At 54.6% G+C, this 21,697-nt stretch overlaps 5 protein-coding genes across 5 annotated transcripts; 3 read left to right on the top strand and 2 right to left on the bottom strand.

Moving 5' to 3' along the window:
* Positions 1-1,205: 1,205 nt before the first annotated feature.
* CGCA056_v012873 (uncharacterized protein) lies at positions 1,206-4,452 on the top strand (the record flags this gene model as incomplete). The annotated part of the gene is made up of 8 exons (XM_037328117.1): positions 1,206-1,947; positions 2,003-2,346; positions 2,397-2,700; positions 2,749-2,973; positions 3,029-3,366; positions 3,418-3,453; positions 3,504-3,731; positions 3,784-4,452. The coding sequence occupies 8 exons, from the start codon at positions 1,206-1,208 to the stop codon at positions 4,450-4,452; spliced, it is 2,886 nt and encodes a 961-aa protein (XP_037172903.1).
* A 2,451-nt stretch (positions 4,453-6,903) lies between these two features.
* Positions 6,904-9,065, bottom strand: CGCA056_v012874 (uncharacterized protein; the record flags this gene model as incomplete). The annotated part of the gene is made up of 6 exons (XM_037328118.1): positions 6,904-6,906; positions 6,951-7,564; positions 7,624-8,171; positions 8,232-8,741; positions 8,803-8,883; positions 8,944-9,065. 6 exons carry the CDS (start codon positions 9,063-9,065, stop codon positions 6,904-6,906), a joined length of 1,878 nt encoding a protein of 625 aa, XP_037172906.1.
* A 1,337-nt stretch (positions 9,066-10,402) lies between these two features.
* CGCA056_v012875 (uncharacterized protein) lies at positions 10,403-10,591 on the bottom strand (the record flags this gene model as incomplete). The annotated part of the gene is made up of 1 exon (XM_037328119.1): positions 10,403-10,591. The coding sequence occupies one exon, from the start codon at positions 10,589-10,591 to the stop codon at positions 10,403-10,405; it is 189 nt and encodes a 62-aa protein (XP_037172905.1).
* A 3,738-nt stretch (positions 10,592-14,329) lies between these two features.
* On the top strand, positions 14,330-15,727 carry MOT1 (Molybdate transporter 1; the record flags this gene model as incomplete). The annotated part of the gene is made up of 2 exons (XM_037328120.1): positions 14,330-14,566; positions 14,618-15,727. 2 exons carry the CDS (start codon positions 14,330-14,332, stop codon positions 15,725-15,727), a joined length of 1,347 nt encoding a protein of 448 aa, XP_037173590.1.
* Positions 15,728-17,006: 1,279 nt separating this feature from the next.
* On the top strand, positions 17,007-20,372 carry Foxk2 (Forkhead box protein K2; the record flags this gene model as incomplete). The annotated part of the gene is made up of 1 exon (XM_037328121.1): positions 17,007-20,372. One exon carries the CDS (start codon positions 17,007-17,009, stop codon positions 20,370-20,372), a length of 3,366 nt encoding a protein of 1,121 aa, XP_037172907.1.
* Positions 20,373-21,697: the final 1,325 nt, after the last annotated feature.

Consider the following 21,697-nt stretch of genomic DNA (forward strand, 5'->3'; position numbering starts at 1 on the left):
TACCCCGGTCAAGTTCAGGTGCCAGAGTCTCGGGTCTTGTTTGGTAGTATTGTGCATTTTGTTGCTCCAACACGCACATGGCTCGGTGGCTGTGTGCTTTAGCAACCAACAGCAATGGAAACCCGTCTTCAGATATCACTCCACTGCCTCCTCTCCCTGCGTCGTCGCTGACAAGGATCAATGATTGCTTCAGGAAACCAACCCCTTCTCGCTCTCAGCTACGCCGCCCGCAGCGCCCTGTTGCTAGATCCCTACTTTGCACCAACATCAGCACCAGCACCAGCACCACAGCACCGATCTCTAAGATTCTAGGCACGAGGCCAGGATCCCCATCGATCCCACGCAGATTAAGTCACTTTAAAGGGTTGCTCATCTGCAGGTTTCTAGGCAGGAGGAGGAAGTGATCCCCAACATGATGGGTGGGGGGCCAGCCGCATGCGACGAAAGAAGTCTTCCGTCGCCGATGGACAGCCGAGCCCGCAGCTGCGGCGTTGACGCCGGCGACTAGATCAGTTTGACCAGTTCTCCGCCCCGAAGGATCAACTCTGAAGAACCTCCGTCGTGCCCCTGCTAGCCGATGCTCTTGTCATGGCTGTTTCTCGCTTCCTGGCTCTTATACCACTCCCCTTCTTTCTACAACCTTGGTCCCACAAACCCTCTATCATGGCAGCATTTCCTCCCAGCCGTTTCACTCCTCGTTCCAAGTTTTCTCCCTAATACTCTGATTGTCTTTCTTCCCTGGGGCGAAACTGTGCCTTGTTTCCGAACCCGTAAACCGCAAAGGGCCAACCAGACGACGACAAACAGACGGAAACCTGATTGAATCTCAGACGTATGCGCCCTCCCGAGTATCATATAGAGCTACTGCTTTGTCCCTTCCCGTCGCATCTGTACCACCGGCGCCGAGATCACGCAACGCGAGACACTCACTACGGCTTCATCGCAGACTAGTGTCCGCGCGCTCCCCGACGATCGTCACCCCTTACCTCCACGAACATTCCAACCCGTCCGTTTGGCGCCATCTGTGTCCCCTCGTTTGCCAGCTCGCAAGCACAACAGCCCAGGAGTTCATCCCTCGCCAAAAGGTCCAAGCAGGATTCTGACATCCAGCCGGCCCTGCAGCTATCCGTTTACGCCTAAAGTAATGTCTTGTTAGATAATCAGTTTGGCCCAGCACACAAGTCGGAGTTTCATTCAAGCCCGCCATGGCCGAAAGTGATCACAGGCTCATCCCTTACTCCCTGCACCCAGTCCCTGAGGTCGAGGAAAGCCATCTTTTCAACTCACAAACAAGTCGCGACGACAGACCCTCGCCACCTGGAGGTCTCCTTTCGTCTCCCATCTTCCGCCGAGATGGCTATCGGCCAATGCCCTCTGGCTCCATTGACCTTTCACCTTTAGGTGGTGTTACTGAAAACCAGCACGTGGCTCGACCCGACACCTCCTACAGTCAAGAAAGCGACCCTCTCGGTATTTCAGTACAGGGGATCGCAAAACGTGTGTCTTTTACACGCGTCCCTGTTGGCTCTAAAAGCAGCTCACCCGCTACGCCTCGTTTCAACAACGGATTTCCCGGCTCGCCAGAGTCTGGAATTACATCGCCTCGAGCAGAGTCTGGACCTGCTTCACTTGCTCAGAACCCAGATCAGGACCTCGTCTCGCCTCTGGAGGAAACGCCAGTCACGTCGCCAAACTCTTTAAGAAAAGCTACACGCATAGGAAAGTTGACGATGTCTTGGGACGATCCGCCGAGAGATGACGGTTCGTGGGATCCGTCATCTCGGGACGAAATTGATTTAGGGCGGGTAGACCCCAGCAAAGACGGTCATCGACAAGATGCAACATCGGTGGGATCAGACAGGGGCAACAGCGCGCAAATGCGCAACGACCACGACGCAGAAAATAACGATTCTCATGATGACGATGAGACCTTTTACAAGAGATACAGTAAGGCTGATAGGCTCCTAGACTCAACTTTCACAGCCACTGACACGATACGCAGGCCATGTGCCACGTTATTGCGACTCACGGAAGGACGTTCACAGAAGAAGAGCGAATTGGCTCTCCATTTCGATTATAGCGCTTTCAATTTACTCAACAGGCCTCAGCTGTCTATGGTTTGTCGTTGCCGTGGTGCAACCACGATGGGGACCGACAATCTCATCGAGCGGCGGCATCGCCCCTTCGACGGCCACCATGGTCTGCGCAATGTTCGCGAAGACGATTGAAATATCTTTCGTGACGGTCTTCGTGGCCTTCATTGGTCAGGTTTTGACACGTCGGTCATTCGTCAAGTCGTCCAAGGGGATGACCTTGGCCGAGATGACGATGAGAAACTGGGTCATTGTGAGAACCTCAGCCATCTGTATTCTCCTGCCACATCTAACGTGACGTAGCAACCTGGGTTCATGTTGACGCATTGGGAAACCCTTCCCTACGCCGCAGTCACATTCCTCGGAGCAATCTCCCTTATCGCGACCATCGCGTCGACGTTCTACACCACCGCGTCTGACGTCATGGTTTCACCCAAGCTGAAATACGGCGGCTGGGAGAGCAAGGCGTTGAATGGTTATGTTATGTCTTCTTACGCAAACACTTTTGCTACGCAGGATAGCTGCCCGACACCCCTGCGCAAGGAAGATCCAAATGGACCGGAGTTTGCTGCCAGATCGTGCTTGGACATTCAGTATGCCGGGCAATGTGAGCTTATCCCTTCCGGAGGAAGGCTCGATGCTAAACCACAAGTAGCCTATCGGAACTTGGTATCTTTCTTGACAGTGTGGGACGAAATTAACCATAATGGTACGGGCGCCTCTTTGGACATGTCTCACCGGCCTGTGGGAACCACGCTGTTGTACGACAACACGACCTTGACTACAACCTGGGTCAAAACGGAATACAGCAATGTAACTCGCCAGTACGAGGAGAAGGGGAGGATCATTCACAATGTAACCCTTGCAATGCCCCATCCCGGTGAGTACTGCAAAAGTCTGAGGTATTCAAGGCTTTGCTAAGAAAACTCGCTCAGGTGTGTATGATGCAGCCACAAACCCCGTGAATAAGATCCTCCAACCGAACGATCTTTCAGGTGTTGGAGAGTATGCTATTAGAGCGAGCGTTGTCTCCCCTGCCATCAATGTGATGTGCGTCAATATGAACGAGGAGGAAATGGCTCCTCTTATCTATACGAAGTGGGAGAATAGCCAAACAAATGCAACCGGGGTTGGCAACCAGACTACCGGTTGGGCTGGTTGGGAGGGAGAGGTGCCTCATCCCGAGGAAGATGAGTGGCTCAACCGAACAACAGTCGATGACATTTTCCGCTGGGGGCCAACATACGGGCGTCGGCCGCCGGTGTTCCAGCTTGTACGTGTCTATGCTGTTGATCCGAAAGTTTAATGCTGACAGGTCGAACAGTATCCTGCAGATTTCAACATGATTACCAACACTACAGTATGGATGAGCTGCCAATGGGAGTAAGAGCGTTTGCTGACTTGCACTAGGTGTATCAAGGAGATGCCATTTACCTACTGGCCAAATCGGCTTCCATCACGAATTACACGCTTTGTGAGATGCGTTCCTGGGTCACGCCTAATTGCTCGACTCATTTCAACATCTCTGGCACCGCTGGGTCACATATGCAGGCTCACTGCGAAGATCCCGATGACCCAGACAGATACGACCGTTCCGTGCCTGAGGTCACACCTGAAAAGCCTGATGGCGATTGGAAGGTACGTAATGCTCAACGTCGTGGTTCTCTGGGTTGATTACTCACTTTACCAGAATATCGCAGATCAATGGCGACTCTCGATGGATATCAACGGCGGAACGGTAAACAACAACGCCTCCAACGCGCGAACACTCACGCAATTCATTCTAGAACAGGGCAAGCTCAACCCGCTGCTTCCCTCCATGGCCGAAGCGCTCGCCGTCTTTGCCTCGTCAACCTTGGTCATCGGCAGTATAGGGACGCCCTTCATCCATTACTGGGACTATGAAACGATGCAGCTGGGAGAACCAGGTGCTCCCGCTGCGTTTAACGCCACGATCCGCACGCAGGAGTACACCTCTTCGCACGAGTACGAATGGCAGAACGTCTTCTACCTGGCTCTGATCCTTGTTTTGCTCATCAACATCTTCTGTCTGGGCTACTTTCTCTCACGCTCGGGTCTGGTCACCGACTACACAGAACCACAGAATCTCTTCGCGCTGGCTGTCAACTCGCCGCCGAGCGAGCAGCTCAAGGGCAGCTGCGGCGGCGGTCCCATCAAGGCCGACTTCGTGGTACCCTGGAAAGTGGCTTACGCCAAAGGCCCAAACCACTACTTCTTCGAGGAAGCCAACGGGCAGACTTGGCGTAAGAAGCAAGACGCCTCGGCCGACACGGAGTACCAGCGCGCTAGGGAGCGGAGCAGTTACAAGAGGCTCAGCACAAGTCGCACGTGGTTTTAATGGCTATCTGCCCTTTTCGCATAGAAGGCTAGGAGAGATATGGTGTTCTGATAAAAGATAGACAGCGCGGCTCGGACGTTGGTATTGTTGTTTGGAGTTTCAAAAAATACCAGTTGGTTCACGCAGTGCAGCAACCACACCACCATCGGCATTGCTTGCACGAGAAGATGATGATATGTGCTCATAGTCTCAGTAATTCAACCGTCGCCTCCTTTTCTTGGCGTTTGGTATTTATTCTTGGGACGTCGACCGTTGGCCGGGCCTGTGCAGTCGAGGTTTTGCATGAAGACAACGAGGGCGGCATGAATCGCCGCTCTCCAACAAGGTGATACCTAGGAGAAAAGCTGTTCGACGAGTGAGGCAGTGCAATCTCCAACTCGATCATTCACCCAACCTGGCCGGCCATGTGGCCAACTGGCTCGAAAGCCGCATCCACCCACCCACCCTTCCGCCCCGTTCCCGAGATGTGCTGGCCTCGATACATACCGTGGTGTAGTAGGTCAACTGCCATGTCTCCAGATGACCCCCCCTTTTTGGTGGGCTTAGATCATCATCGTCAACCTCGCGCCTAGCCCGTCAAAGTACTTACACACTAGGTACTGCTGCTGCGCTGCATACCACTGCATTTTTGTCTCACTCTAGGCTTGCATTGGCGTAGTGCAGCGCCTGGGGAACAAGCCACAGCATCCCGCAATTCATCTCCCCGCCAAGCTAACTGGATCCTTGGGGTCAAACTCAAAATTGCGGGAAGCACATACCGCTGCGACTCTACTTCCCAAGAACAAGTCACTCAACACGGCCGACCCATCCCCCCTTCACGTTTTCAGCAACAACCTTTTGCAGTCTCGTCCGCACTGAGGTCACTTCTTGCCAAAACAACTTCTTTTTATTTCTTGGCATCAAGCCTCGCTCCCGCCTCATCGCCCAGCTACGTCTATTCTACCCACCTTACCGACACAGGGCGAGGTACATCACCCAAGACGACTGACGAGACGAGAGGGTGGCTCTGACTGTCGATCACCCTCATCTTGTTCTTGTTGCACCGCTCGCCCTTCACTTCCAACACTTCTGCTCCAACATCTCCACACTCGAGTCTGTCAACAATTGTGCCTTGCGTGTCTTGGCACTTCGCATCGGCGGTCGGCATTGACATTGGCATCCAATCTCGCTACCCTCCAATCAATAGGCCCCCCAAACCGCCAGCCCAGCTTGATCACGGGAGGCCGGAGACGGGGTTTGTTCGATTTTTGTCACCTGCTCTGGTGTACAAACACCCGCGCAAGCCGCATTCCATTGCTGGCTCCCTTCCGTCAAACGGCAGAGAGAGAAAGAGGGGAAAACACACGCATCGCTTCTCGGCAAACCCTCCCTTCAACCACATTATTAAGGAATGCAAAGAATATCGGCTATCAAATCACCATATGCGCCCACTCTCGGCTGGCCCTCGAATTTGAGAACACCCCACAGGTGATTTGCCCAGTACGAGCACGAACGGTCCAAGTTACTACGGAAACCCGCCATAGACGTACAGACTCACGTCGAGGTGTAGTCACGACAAACACTTCACATTCACAATGCGTACGTTCATACTCATCCTCACCAACACTGCTCTTCCTTCCCGACACGACATCCCCAGGGATCCCGACACTTGTTCTGACTGACTCCTCCAGCTTATTACGCAAGGACCAAGGGCCGGACTCAAGAGATCCCACCCGACGGCAGCCGGTCACCCCTCCCGGTCTCCGGCGCCCGGTCACCGCTTCCGCCTCGGACACCCGTTAGTAAGTCCGCTCTATCTCATCTAGCTTACCCACTCGGTGCCCCCATCTCGGACCCGGTCATCCACTCTTCTCCTCCACCCTCTCCACGTTCTCCGTGCCATCTAATTCTCATCTTTTCATCCGGTTGCCCTTCATCACAGATGGATTTAACTAACCCACTGCCCAGATGGCCGCCTTTCATCGCGCTCACTTCCAGACCTCAGCGCCGACGTCCGCGCCGCCCTCTCAGCTCCAAAGCACGATGACGTTACGTATCAGCACAGCTTCTGGACCCGCTGCCGTTGCTGCCGGACTGGTCGGAGTCCTCTCGCTCTGATTCGAAGGATCATCATCGTGCCTCTGGCGGACTTGCTCGTGCTTGCTGAAGACGTAGCAGAGTCCGTGCCACCGGTTGTACCTGCACTAGTGGCCTGCATCTTCTTGCTTGCCATACTACCGCTAATGATCGCATGGGATGTGATTTGATAGAGACATCGCATCGGAGTGTCGGTATTGATCCAGTAGCATGTAATGGATGCAGATGATGCAGACTCAGCACCGAAGAGACAAGACTGGGAATGAAGGCTTGCTACGACAGAATGGGACCTGGCGGAGAGGATCGTTTTCTTGGGCGTTCGGTTTGAGCGAGAAGGAACATACATATATGGGTCAACATTTGCCTATTGTACTTTTACTCTTTAGACCAGACGGGGCCTCTCAAATACCCTCATAACTAACATCGAGAGGATTCAACAAGCCGCCGAAAAACGGCAAGCTCTGAGCATTCGGAGACCACTGCCATATTCGCGCAATCTCTTCCAGCAACTCCCTGTTGACTGTGTCTGATGCCATCTTTCCCTCCTCGGCCTCTAGCTTAGACCTGTACCAGTCACTGATCCATCCCATCTTCTCGACCAGCTCCTCGCACATCCCTCCTCTGCTCTCCGTGTTCTCACCTTCTATCCATGGGTAAGCCGCGCCAGTCTCTACAGAGAACTGCTCCATCCTTTCGCGTCCAGCGTCTACTGTTCTCCTGAACAAGCCGGCCATCCGCTCCGTCACGTCGAGAAAGTCGAGTGATGCCCTGGCAGATTCCAGATCCCACCCTTCGACCTCGAGAACCAGCAGTCTTGTTGTGACCGTCACCACCGTCTGCGCGTGGCTGATGCTGGCCGATGTGCGGTAGAGGAACTGCTCCGCGGGCAGCGTCGTGAGGGACTCGTAGTACGCCCTCGCGGCCGCCAGACAGTCCAGGAGGCAGGTGGTGCGGTGCAGCGAGGTCGACGTCGCGGCCTTGATTGCCGGCTCGTACAGCTGCACGAGAACGCAGTTGTACTGCATCCACAGGTATGCTAGCGAAGGAAACTTGTCAGCGTTGCGCAGCAGCACAAAAGAAAGATCAAGAAATTACCAAAGTAGGGGTCTCGGGGGTCAATCTCGTCCGCGACGCGGTCCACCTCCCTCCTGATGGCGACGGCCTGCGCCTCGAACAGCGTCGCGTACGACTCCCCCGTGGCGCGGTTCGCAAACGACCCAAACACCTCGGCGATGCGCCCGGAGATTTGCATGAAGCGCACCATCCTCACGCCCAGCGCGTCCTCGGGCGAGCCCGACGTCGCGAGCTGCTCGCAGCAGATGTCCACGTACAGGCCGCCGCCGCCGCCGCCGCCGCCGTTCTGCTGCAGCAGCGGGTTGCGGCGGGCGAACTGGTTCGAGTTGACCGTCACGACGTAGAAGAGCCCGAGGAAGGCGCGCTGCTCCTCGGGGGTGTGGTGCTGGATCATGGACGCGGCCATCCTGGACGCGAAGCAGTCGTCTGGTTGCGCCGTGCTGGCGGCGGTCCCCGTGGATGACAGGACGGAGAGGGGGATGCGGGTGATGCCGATGCTGTGGGCGTAGCCGAGGGCCAGGTAGACCAGGCGGGTGATTTGCTTGTCGTAAAAGTATTTGATGTCGGCCCTTTTTGTCATTTGTTGGTTTCTTGGAATGTACAAGAGAGGAGGAAGGGGGTTCACTCACCACATCACAATGACTAGAATCCCCTGCAAAAGGTCCAGCGTCTCTTCGTTCTCGAGCAGCATGCGATGGCCGAGGTACGCTAGCACCTCGCTCCGTATGTTGGCGATGCGGGGACGCGGGAGCGGCGCGGCTGCCAGCATGACGGCGCGGAAGAGGAATGGCTTCTCGCGGAGGAGGTCTTGCGGGCTGGTTTGGCGGTCTATGATGACGAACGGGAAGTTTGGCGTGAACTTGTCGCGGAAGTCGTTGAGGATGAAGCTTGCTTGGGCCCATGTGAAGCCAAACGGAGGCGCGTTCGGGTCATTGAGGCCTTCTTGAGCGGCTGGGTAGAGATTGCCGGCGTCCGAGGTGTGTTGTCTGCCGGTGGGGTCATGGTCTCCTCGGCCTTTTACGCTGCTTTGTGGTGAGCTTGAGTTGGATGTTGAACTGCCCGAAGATGAAGTAGATATGCTATCTGGCTTCTCTGCTGTTCTGAGAGAAGCGATCTGTTGCTCGAGAGAGGCGACACGACTGGGACATTGTAAGTAAGCCCATGTTCACCAACAGGTCATCTCTGGGGAAGACAACTCACTTCACCAACGGTTTAAGCTGTCTCGGCCGCCTCACACCCCGCGTCGTCTTTGCCGCGCACTCAATCTTGAGACGATCACATCTTGGGTGGCCCAAAGTTAGCCTGGCTTGCTCACCGAGCTTGAAATGCAAAAAGACGTACCGGTCACAGAGGTGCTTCCCGGCATTCTCCTCGCGGAAGTTGCAGCGGGCCTTGGCCCTTGTACACGGCACGCAGGCCCGCAGCCGGCGGGGTGGACTCTCGGGTCTCGGGGGTTGATCCATGGAGGCGGACGGGGCTGGTTTTGATTAAGAAATACGGAGCCGTCCTTGCAGTCTGTTGACTTTCTATCTTGTGTGTTATGATTTTGATGTTTCTCAATACTGTGTTGAATGTCCTCGAGAAATATGGATGGTGATCGTATGGGCTGCGGGTTTCCCACTTCGTTAATAATGCATGGTCACAGGTGAGAAGTCGGCGAATAAACCTATGCGCGAGAGAACGTTCCTGGACCACATTTTATAAGAATAGTCCCTCGGACACATAACGCGTAACAGAACACTCTGTCGGCGTCAGCCTGGCTGTGTTGATGTTCTCGTCGGACGAATTACGGGTTAACAGGATGGCGCGGGATAACTCAAAGTGCCCAGGGATAGAGCGAGATAGTATCTCCATGACGGGCGCGCTGGTGCACTATCTTTTACAATCCCGGCGACCTGGGATGTAAGCAGTCTTTCTTGGCCGAGTGGCTTGGTAGAGACGGACCAAAAAAGCGCCCCCAGTCCGGAAAGATGTACAAAAGTCCCAAACTGCAACAAAGTTGTGGCCGCAGAACAACGAGGGTGATGCATTTGAACAGACTCTGTTCAAACGAGCAGTTCATGCAACAGGCACCCAGTGGCCAGTGCCAAGGCATTCAGTCTGAATTCCGAGGACGGGTCTGTTCGCCAGGGCCAAACCGGTTGCCAAAGTCGTGCCATCTGATGTCCCAGTTTGATTGCAGCTTGCACCGGCAAAACGAAACAAATGGGGCCACTTTTGTGTCAGATTTTTTTTCCCTGTGGATAAGAGATAAGGAGGAAAAAGCGCAAGGTTCTCAATGCGAGACATTGTCTCAGGAACGCACATGTTCTCGGACGGCGAAGTGGCACACGTCGCTCATCAGCTTCCCGATTACGGTTTGGAATGCAGCAAATTTGATTGCGCAACGATGAAATAGGTATCATTAAGAAAACAAAAAAGGGCTCATAATATCCTTTGCGGCGTCTTGAGTTGACATATGGCCGCTCCCACGTATTATCCGGCCAGTCGTCCCTTCATGCCGGTATATACGGCCTCTGGACATTTCCTCGTAACCACGTCTCTCGTGAGACTCCAATCCTGTCGTCGTTGACCGGGTCGAGAATCAAAGTCGATAGATGGGATGGTGGATGATCCGCGAGTGTAGTGATGAATGGTGCTGGGACCTTCGCGCCCGTTCCAGCAGCAGCCCTCATGTGTAAGTCGTGGTTGTTGTCATTAGAGGGCCGCCCATTGCGACTTCGATAGTCCATGCTGAAGCCGTCCATTACTTCCTCCACCGCACCTCATGCTCCCTGCCTTGGTGTAGTAGTGACGGCGTTTAAGCGGCAGCCTTTGCGGCCTTGCGCCTGGAGATGCAGCGGGAGATCATGAGGCCGGCAATACCGCAAGCGACGATGAAGACGATGCAGAAGACGACGATGACACCGGCCTCCTGAGAGGCCCAGTTCTCGCGCTTGGCGAGCTGGTGAACAGCATCGCGGGCGACAATAGAGTTGATGGCGGGCATTGTGACTGAATTTGAGCGTAGAGTCGACTGGAGAGAAGAAAACTTGTCAGCGGGAGAGTGAGGAGAGGAGAAACAACGGCAAGGAAAACAAAGAGGGCGAATGGTGCTGAGGGTGTGAAATATGTATCAGTGAGCTTGCTCGTGGCGAATGCAACTATAAGCTGCTAGAGAAGCATCAAGCCGAAAAAAACACATCAATTGGGACGGCAAAGCTTGTCCCATTGAGGTATTTTATGGAGACGACCGTCCGAGGTCTTACAATGCGGACCCTTGAAGCTCGGTGTCCATCGTCATTACCGGGGTATCCGGCGTTCGGCTGGCCGACAAATGTCCGGTCTTGTTTCCCATGATCTGGCCCAGCGCGCCGGGCGCAAAGCACGGGGGCAAGCCTTGACGGGCAAGGAGCGGCGCCAATTCTGAATGAGGGGTCCGGAGAAGTGTTTGGCGTGCTAATTGGGACGCGAAAAGGGGAATTTTACCTTTGATTCACAGAGTTTTGCGTCGAGTGACAGAATAGAGGTGGGGAAACGGAACGGGATGGTTCGATCGCAGTCACTGGGGGGGAGGCTAGCTATGCGTCGCAGGGCGCGCACTTTGTCAGCAAGGTAAGGAAACAAAAACTGGGGTGGATCTTGGCATCCGATACTCACGTTGGGCGAACAACACGCGACGAGGAGGGGAACTGGAATTGACCGTCGCACGAGAGAGTCGGTGTCAATTGATGGGGTTGATCGTCGAGTGAGTTGGAGGAGGGAAAGAAGAACGGGAGCAGAAGTAGTGGTCAAGTGAGGGCGGGTGAGGTGGTAAATAGCTGTTCAAATAGTGGCCGGATGGGCAGGCGCGAACGGTGATTCGACCTGGCCGGATACAGCGACAACATACTTTTCCCGCGGCGCAATGGCGAGAACGACAGAGGACAAGAGGTACTCGTTAGTACCTTACGCAGTACACCTACGGTAAGTGTGAAAGGGTTAGACCATCAGGCAGGCAGGTAGGATCCGGTGGTAGCGTCATGTCACAGGAAGCGGCGCCAAGGGCAGCAGAAAGCTTGTCTCCAAGGATGCCGGGAAGACGGCAGGGTCAGTCGTCGCGAAAGGCAACCGCTGTGGGGGCATCGCCAGGGACGGCAAGGCGCACAGAACACACTGGCAGGGTAGGTAGGTACCTACCTGCTCAGGCAAGGTACCTCCTGCCTTCCTGTCCGTACTTTACCTTACCTGACTACCTACTAACGGCACCTCCAACCCTCCGTGCCTCCTTCCTAAGGTAGGCACCTTGTAATACAGGTAGCAGCAACCTTTTTCTTCTTCCCGCTTGCGCGAATTTCCACCGCGCCGGTGCTGCTCTCGTGAGTCGTGGAGGGATCAGCTTGAGCCCAACAGGTCCTGCCTGGTGTGGTGGTGCAGACTGCAGAGATTGGGCGATTGGATGACATGGGCACCTCTGATGGGGCCGGCACCGCGATGGGGCCCCAGCACCCTCAGTTTTCCAGTGGGTTCGCAGGTCAGTGGACTGTGGTTCACACTCAACTCGCCGGGTCTTGCCCTGGGGGAGGGCAAGGGAAAAGCGCCGCTCTACCTCGTGGTTGTAGGGAATTTGGCTGCTTTCGACAAGTATCACAATCCCAGGTGCTAAGGGTGATAGATACCGGTAGCCTGCTAGCGTCCTTGTCGACTCCTTGTCAGACCGTCCTGGCTCTTGTCGCGTGTTAGTCGTTAGTCGCTCTCGTTATTTGCTAGCTTGTCTGCTGTTAGTGATCATCTTACACCGGAACAACAAATGTTCTGCAAGTCCTGGCCGATACAGGGCGGAATTGACTCCAATGGGTTTGGCAACGGGATGGCCCCGACGGGAGGAAAGAAAACAACCTTGGAAGGGTGCTGGTTCCATTATCCCTCGCCTTGCCCGATGCCGCGGGGGAGATTTCTCGGGGACACCTCCAACACGCCCCGGCTTCTTTGTGACCGTACCTCCCAGTCGCCTCACCATCTTTCTGTGCTCTTTGTGACGGCCCTGGTCTGCCTCTGTAAGCGACATTTCTGATGACAATATCTTTGCAAGTACCTAACCGACCGATTTGCCGCTTCTAGGACGCCGCTGCTGACACCTCCCACTTACCTTAGTAACTACAGTCCCGTCTTATCCTCTTCACACCCGCTCATCGCCTTGCGTTGTTTATTTCTCTGTACCTACAAGGCCGGGCCAGGCCAGGCCAGAGCGTCACCGACTCGAGCTGGCCTTCCACACGCTTGGCGATTCCCTGACTTTGCTTGGCTAATCATCAGCCACCTGTACGAGGCAAGTAGCTTGATGTGAAGCTCTCTGGAGCTCTGCAAATGCCGCATCATGTCGATTCTGGTTGGCCGGTCTTGGTTCTTAATAACTGCGCCCGGCCAAGCTGCTGCGGATGGATTGGCAAAACGTTGGCAGACCAGAGTAGCTGTGATGCGCTCTCATTGCCAAGAATCGCTTGATTCAGTCAATTGCCCAGACCTCGGCCAAGCATCAAGAGCTGTTAGCCAGCGGGGTCATACCAACCGGGCAATGGGAGCGCAAATCCAGCTGTGAATAACTGGATAATAATAATACAAAATAAAATAAAATAAAAATCCAACAACACAAAAACAAAGTAGGGGCCACCAACAGTAAACACACCGGGAGTGGAGGTCCCGCAGCTTCTTGCTGTCTCCATCGCATCGTAGCCCGTCACATCGGATCGGGGTTCGCGCCCACTCAGGGCCGATGGTTGGCCTGTCTCTGTCAAGGTCAACCGTCTGGCCTGACCTGATGACCGTCCATCTTTTCTTTCTTCAAACGCGCGCCGTTGCCTCGCAGGGTCACAGCGTCGCTTTCTTGCGTCCCACAGCCAAGCGCTGATTTGATAACAAAAACCTCATACCAGAGTCCAGCTCGGAGCCCCATACACCGCTTCACGCCCCGGGGCCCTTTCCGCATGGTAAGCCCCAAGTGAGGTGAGGTAAGGCCGGCTACACTGGGGCGGGTGGCAGACCGAATCCCTCCGCCCGTTCCGATGGCCCAGTTTGAAGTTTTTTCTTCTTTTTTCTTTGGAGTCCTTGTCGTTGTCATTGCGGATTCAGCCCGGCTTCGTTATTAGAGCACCCGGGACTGCACGCTAAGGTAGCTCTTATGTCCGGTCTTTGCCCGTTCCTAGCACAAACAAAAACGGTGCCGTCTCGGCGTCTTCTTCGGCGGCCAGCCACCACAATTACTCCAAACTTTTGACTTCCTCCTGCTCGTTATGACTTATGTAATCTCAAGCTAATAAGACGCCGGAGAATCAGATCATTCATCGTTGTCTGGCGGGAAGGATCCACCGATGAAGGCCTATGACGACATGCTCAGGTAACCGCTGGCCATTCTTATCTCCTTATCACCGCTGCGGAACACCAAGTTGGGGAATCGCAGCATGGGTTGAGACGAACCAATCACCACCTCGCGCCTGTGTCGGCCGAGGAGTTGCTTGCTCCGATCCAAGTGGATTGTCGGACGCGGCCGCCTGAGCTTCAGAGCTCACGCGCCTGGGTGCTGACACACTCAGGCGACCAAAAGACATCACGGGGGCCTCGTCATCGCCAGAAGCTTGTTAGAGCAGTCGCTTTTCACTTTTCATTTCATGGTGTTCCCAGAGTAACTGCTCCTGTTGCGCTGGTAGCATCTGTCTTGGCTGGGCCTGCGATCTGAGCCGACTCATTTTCATCGGTTCAACTTCCCCGCATCATGACGGTCCTCAGTCATTTGAAACGAGTCCATCAACACAATGTTGCGACTCTGCGCCGCCAACCCGCCGCCGAAATTTCTGGCGCTCTGGGCGACCTAGGAACTTTGCTTCCCTTGATGATTGCACTCGCCGTGCAACGATCTATCCATCTTGACAGCACCTTGGTGTTTACTGGCATTTTCAATGTCGTGACCGGTGCTGCTTTTGGCATCCCGCTGCCAGTACAACCGATGAAGGTCTGACACCCCGTAACTGATTCAACAACGACAACTAACGTATTATCCTAGGCTATTGCAGCTGCTGCGATTTCTAGAAGCGAAGACAGCGGCATCAGAACTGTCATGGCTGCTGGTCAGTGGGTCAGTCTGGCGGTTTTGATCATGAGTCTCACTGGTCTTCTTCGCTGGGTTACACGAAATGTTCCCGTTCCGGTTGTCAAGGGTATTCAGCTTGGTGCTGGCCTCTCTCTCGTAATGGCCGCCGGTTCAGGCTTGCTTCGAGATTTGCACTGGACTCATTCCGTTCTGGACAATAGGCTCTGGGCCCTGGCTGCTTTCTTGGTGCTCATCTTCACGCAGGGACTTCCCCGCTTCCCCTACGCCTTATACATCTTCCTCTTGTCGCTTGTCTTTGCGTTCATTTCCATCCTGTACGCCGACCATCACGAGCCGCACAACCTGCCATGGTTCCACGTCTGGGTTCCGCAATTGCTGCACTGGAACTTCAACTGGTTCAGGTATAAGCCCATCACGATGGCCATCGGCCAGCTGCCTCTTACTACACTCAACTCTGTCATTGCTGTCAGCGCCCTTGCTGCCGACTTGCTCCCTGATATGCCTACCCCGACTGTCACCGGCATGGGCATCAGCGTTGGAATCATGAACTTGGTGGGTACTTGGTTTGGTGCTATGCCAGTCTGCCACGGCGCCGGAGGCCTGGCCGCTCAGTACCGATTCGGCGCGCGCAGCGGTGCCAGCGTCATCATCCTGGGCCTGTTCAAGATTATCTTGGGCGTTGTCTTTGGCGGAACTCTCCTCGACTTGCTGTCGCATTACCCCAAGAGCTTGCTTGGTGTCATGGTCATCGCCGCCGGTCTCGAGCTTGCCAAGGTCGGCCATAGCTTGAACCACGGTGCCTCTGACCTGTGGGAGAGTTCTGCAGGCAACAACGACGGTGGTCTTCTGAGACAACACCGCTCGCTATCTGACGATGAGAGGGCTGAAAGATGGACCGTCATGCTGATGACCACTGCGGGACTTCTTGCCTTCAGGAATGATGCTATTGGATTCATCGCGGGTATGTTGTGTTTCTGGGCCTACAGGGCTTCGGAGAGAACTGCGCGCTGGTGGCAGTCTAAGCGACCTATTTTCGGGGAGCGAGAGCCGCTTCTGCGTTAAGACGGCCATATTGGTACGTTTTGCTTCGACAGGTTAGAGTATTGGTTCCTGGAAAACCAAAGTATATGTATTTATGACCTAGAATCATTGCAAGAATCCCTGACCAGAGACTGGAGAGGGGCCATCCATCAATCCATCCGGTTCATCTCATTTGCAAGTGCGTCTCAACTGCGGGTTTGGCATGTTTTCTGGTATCCTCGAACTTACCAACGTGGATTTAACTTCAGCCACACGCTTCCAGGTTGTTGAGATTCACTAGACTTGATTCAAAATGGACCTTGTTGGGAATAAGCTACCATCCAGGTTGATAACCAAACCATGGATATGTCCATCACTGCCTCCACTGGTAGTAAAACTTCTGAGGACGAGAGAGTACTTAAAGCCGCAGGTTTCGGGCTCATGCAGAGACCAAGACTGATGCACTTCAAGAAAAAAAAAAGCCATCCAAAATGAATCACATAGAGTACCAAGATACCATACCCAAAGAATGTTTGCCTGCAGATTCGTTGCTCAAAGCAGCGGTTTGCATATGTAGTACCCAGAGCAGGGAGTCCACAAAGGTGAGGAAGTATTCGCCGGTTGGGTAGATTATCATTGGACGCTGACCGGGAAGTGGAAACCGAGTTTGGATCTACGCAGGGTGATGGCCACGAGGTCTGTCTGTGAGCAGTCTCCTGGGAGCGTGGACCTTGCTGATAGGTACTGAGAGGCAATTCGGACCTTGACCGAATTGCATCGTGAGATTCAGTCCCTTCACCGCAACATTGAAAAGATGACTCAGCCAAGCTTCAATGATAAGAAGGGGCCAGGAAAGATGAATCATTTGGGCTATGGGTTCTTTCCTGTATCGTCCCAAAGTGAACTGCCCAATCGTGTTTAGGTAATTGCCACGGGAGGATGGCTTCGTTTGGAAAGTCGCAAGCACCTTTTGCGCTTTCCTCCGGTCATTGTTTGGTCCTGAGAAGGCAGGCAGCGACGGGGGACTGCACCGGTGACTGGCGTCTGGCCTTGTCTCTTTCAAGGGAACGAGCGTGGGCCCGTGCTTTCCCAGCGCGGGGTTGACCAATAGGCCAGGAGATTCACCGAAGTCAGCCAATCAAAAAGGTACCCTTTCTCCACCGACCCTGTCAATCGGCAGGAAGGAGTCTCGCAGCCCGATTTTTTTGGGATCTCGCATTGTCCGCAGTCTCCTCAGGTCCAACCTTGTCGCAACAGACCAAATCGCCTTCAGAGGCTTGCCGAAGACGAAGGAGCTGGTCTGTCCGCTTGCAGAGCAGCGATGACTTCGTCCAACGCCGGCCAGAACGGCCAGGCGCCCGTGCCGACCACGCCGCCCCCAAAGAACAAGACGTCGCCAGCCTCCGCTCGACACAATCCCGACGACAACAACGCGACCAAGACCGACCAGCCGCGCGCCGATGCATCCACCGCCGCTGAGAACACCAAGAACGACACGTCTACCAACCGTCACACCACTCCCGTCGCCGTCGATACCGTCATGACCGATGCCGACGCCGCGACCACCGCGATCACGACCGCCCTCCCCGCAGCATCGCAGCCCGCTCCAGCCGCCCCGATGGATGCCGATCCCTTCAACTCCTCCTTCCCCCATACCCCAATGCCCAACATGGACCACGCCTACATGATGATGGCTCTCGCGCATATGGCAAACAACCAGATACCCAACCAGATGTCGCCACCTCCGACTGTCACGCCAGCCCAGGTCACGCTCCCGACCATGAGCAATGGCAACGACCCGCTCGTCGCAAGCACCCAGAACCTCGCGGCCGCCACACAAGGCCTGGAGTCCTTTGCGCGAATAGAATTCGCCGACAGTGTCTTCCAGATGACCACTTACGCCGTCATCATCGGCCGTGATCAGAAGGCCATGATCCAGGCGCGACGGGACGAGAAGCGCAATGCCGAACATCGGAGAAGAGTTGAGGAGTACGAGGCTCTGGGACTGCCGCCCCCCTCTCCTGTCAGGAATGACCGCATCAAGTTCAGCAAATCGTACGTCAGTGAAGAAGGAGGCATGTTGGGACCCGAGTCCGACAGTGAGGAATCCGGGCGGCCAGCGAAGCGACGTAAGACCACTAGTACTGGATCGTCGCAAAGACCCGAAGAGGAAGAAGCACAGGAGAACCTCATATCCAACAGACAGTACGTATCGCACACACCGGGCGCCGCTGCTGTCGACCTCGCATCTCTGCGGCCCTCTCCTCACCACGTTCCGCTGGTCGGCATCCATTCACCCGGACCCGACATCGCGACCAAGACCAAGGCCATCTCAAGAGAACATCTCAAGATCCAGTTCAATCGTGCTGAGTGCGTGTTTGAGGCTATTCCATTACACAAGAATGGCTTCTTTTGCGAAGATGTTCACCACAAAGACGGAGTAGTCGTGCTTCGGAGCGGCGCCCACTTGCAGATCAAGGATGTCGACTTTCGCTTCGTCATCAATGGTGTCCCTGAAGGCCGCACTGGCGCGGAAGACTTCGCAGAGGATAAGGACAATCTGAAGAAGAGCGGCAGAGCCCAGGGTGGCAAAGAGATGAGCTTCGAGTTCGAGGCCTCACATGGAAATGGCGAGCTGAACGACTCTAGCGACTCGTCGCTCAGTCCCCCAGCACCGTCCGAAGATGAAGAATCAGATGCGGACGTCGATGCAGAAGCTGAAGCCGATGCAGAAGCCGAAGCAGATGCAGATGCAGATGCAGAAGCCGAGGCCGAAGACGAAGCCCTCGCAGAAGCAGATGCTCAGGCTGACGAGGAAGAGGAGGAAGTGGAAGATGTTGAGCCTAGCACAGAAGTTAAGGCAGAGGAGCCCGAATTGGGCCACTCATTACAGCAGCCATTACCACTGCTTATTCCAAAGAAAAGGGGGCCTGGCAGACCGCCAAAGAACGGTTTCATGTCCAAGCGCGAGCAGCGGTTGCTTAAGAAGCAACAGCAAGAGATGGCCAAGAAGACGCTACCACAACCACCTCCCGGCGAGCCTCCAATCAAGAGGAAGGTCGGACGTCCAAGAAAGCATCCGCTCCCTGAAGAAGGGGGTGACCGACCAGAGAAGCGCAAATACAAGCCACGGAAGCCGAAGGGAGAAGACGGCGCAGAGGGATCAGACGCAGAGCGACGGGCCAAAGAGAAGAAGGAGAAGAAGGTCCGGCCGAAGTCGCCTCCCTTGGAGCTCAAGATTGAAGACTACACAGAGGAACAGCTTCAGAAGCCCAACAAAAACTACGGAGTTCTCATTGACGAAACTCTGACTGCGGCGGGACCTGACGGTCTTACACTGAAGCAGATCTACAAGCGAATCACGCAAAGATACCCCTGGTTCTACTTCCACACAGAGACAAAAGGTTGGGAATCCAGTGTACGGCACAACCTCATCGGGAACGAGGCATTCAAAAAGGACGACACCACCGGACTCTGGTCGCGTGTGCCTGGTGTGGAGCTTGATGCCGGCAAGAAGCGGAAGGCCTCATCGCCGGATCGCTCGATGAGTGCCGGTTATGGCCATTACAACCACCACCCAACGTACGCTCAATATGCCCAGCAGCAGCAACAGCAATATCAGCAGCAGCAGCAGCCTCAGCAGCCGCAACCGCAGCAACCACAACCTCAACCGCAGCAGCAACAGGCGCATATGCCTCCAGCGTATCAACATCTTCCTCATGCTTACCATACGCAGGCATATGCGAGTCAACAAGCTCAAGCTGCTGCTGCTGCCGCCGCTGCTGCGCGAACACCTCAATACTCTCCCCCAGCAACGACTCCAGCCCCTGGTCAACCAGCGCAACCCTCAGCATCTCAACCTGTTGCGCCTGCAACGCTTCCCGGTTATGGAGCTGCCGCCGCGATTGCCCGACCTCAGGGCGTCGCCGGTAAGCAACCGACTTACAGTTCACCATATGCTTCGCGACCTCCTCCGACACATACTGCTATCAAAGCAGAAAACGGCACCACACCATCAGCACCGCCAGTCACACAGCCTGCTCCGGCCGTCCCCCCTGGAGCTCACCCACCACCGATACCCGCTGCTACACCGCAGCAAACCCGACCCACACCAACGCCTCCAGCACCAGCCGAGCCTCGTGCAGTCATTCAACCTCGCCTATTGTCTGCAGTCAATGGCCTCAAAAACGGTTTGATTGACAATTTGAAGAAAGCGAAGAATCCGAAGGCCGAAACGATCGTCATGTCTGCCCTCAATCGGGTCTTGGGGCTCAAGAGTGCTGCCACAGAGAACCAAGCCATGGAGGACATTTGCATGAAGGGCATGCAAAAAATTGTCGACGGCTTCTTAGCTCCAGGCAGCAGCACGCCTGGCTCTGGTGGCACACCACAGCCAAGTGGGTCCAACAGCGTCTTCGAGCCCAAAGTCTTCCAGTCCTTGCTTGGGTTTAAGAATGTCTCGTCCAACGCCCTCAAGGTTAGAATAGGAGAAGCCAAGGCTGAGGCAGTCACCCTGTCCGCCATTGACCGAGTGCTCGGCCTAGCCGATGCAAGTATCGTGCCCCCAACCGCGGAAGCTACAGCGTCTGGCTCGCCGGCTGCAGGCTTGGATGGGATCGAATCACACCTAATTAACTCGGTGAAGCAGTTACTGCTAGGTCTAAATCAGAAGTTGCATGGAACATAAGTATCAATCTAGCACGAGAGAGGGGGAGAGAGGATTTCGCAGCAAGGTCACCTAGGCAGCCCTGGGGGTCTTTGCGTTGTTTCTGGAAGCGAATGATCATGAAATAGCGAAATACGACTACTCATAGCGTAGCTAGGTATTGTCGATTGGGGTTTAGCACAAAATATCTTGAATCGTTTTTACAACATGTTCTGCTACTATGGAAGTTGCGAGTTCACTAAGAATTGGACATAATGCCGTGCGTCTACGCGAGCATCTTCGCTTGATGCGGTGAAGCACTGTCCAAGTCTGGCATCATGTGTTTGTCCAACTGATGGCTCTGATTGACGGGGCCATGACAAGGGGCTAGGATTGGGGCCCAGGATGTTATCACGTATGGCCTCGCCCAAGCAACTGTGCCGCCCTGGGGCTTGCGTCTCTAACCGCTGTGGCTTTTGGAATTTGATAGTATAACTCAGTCGTACATACTGTGTGGCTCACCAGACATCCGAGGCAGCCTCTTCTTCCTCTGTATGGACTGAGGGTTTTCCCTACTGGGTGGGCTCGAAACTTTCTCAACATGGGCTGAGGGTTTCTGGTTTGGGCTTTGTGGGATGTGGCCAGGCTCGGGGACCATTAGTGACGTGTCTTCCGAAGCACTTTCACGCCCGCTCGTGTAGTCAGTCCATGGATTGTAGTACCAACCGTTGGCTCTGGAGGCTCTTCTTTCGCCGTTCCGGGCCCGCTGCCCGGCTGCTAAACGTGTTGGTTGAGCGGTGAGATTGGCTGGGGAAGACCGACTTGACGCGAGGGTGCGAGAAGCCCGACGAGCTTTCGGCGCATAACAAAACATACAATGGATTTGCCGCCACCTTGAAGAAAGAAGAATTGGAGCCGCGTTTCACGGCCAAGAGATCTAAGTCTGGTCATGATCAGCATAGCTACCCTGTTGGTTATGGGAGAAACCAGTACACCTGATGTTTTTGACGCCCATGCGTCCTCGAACACCCCAACGCAGCCGTTTTGAGTAATTCTAGAGCTTCAACTTGCTAGAAAACTGGTCATGTGCTAATTAAGGACAGCCATGTGATTCAGGTTTCATCTGAATCGATTGTGGAACGGAGAAGATACGTCGATGAGCGAAGCCTTTTACGAGTCTCTGCTCATTGCGGACACTCATGTTGTCTTAGAAACTGCGCATTATGCCAGAGTGACTGGTTGCTACAGAAATTGTTACGACTGAGATGACATGCTTTTTATGGGGGATGGGCCTAAAACACAGTACATAGTTGAGTAATTTGGACACTCGATTTTGAGACACGGTTCATTCTTAACAAAACATTTCA

This window comes from Colletotrichum aenigma (genome assembly GCF_013390185.1).
Source record: "Colletotrichum aenigma strain Cg56 chromosome Unknown KSG_Cg56_contig09, whole genome shotgun sequence".
NCBI classification, from domain to species: domain Eukaryota; kingdom Fungi; phylum Ascomycota; class Sordariomycetes; order Glomerellales; family Glomerellaceae; genus Colletotrichum; species Colletotrichum aenigma.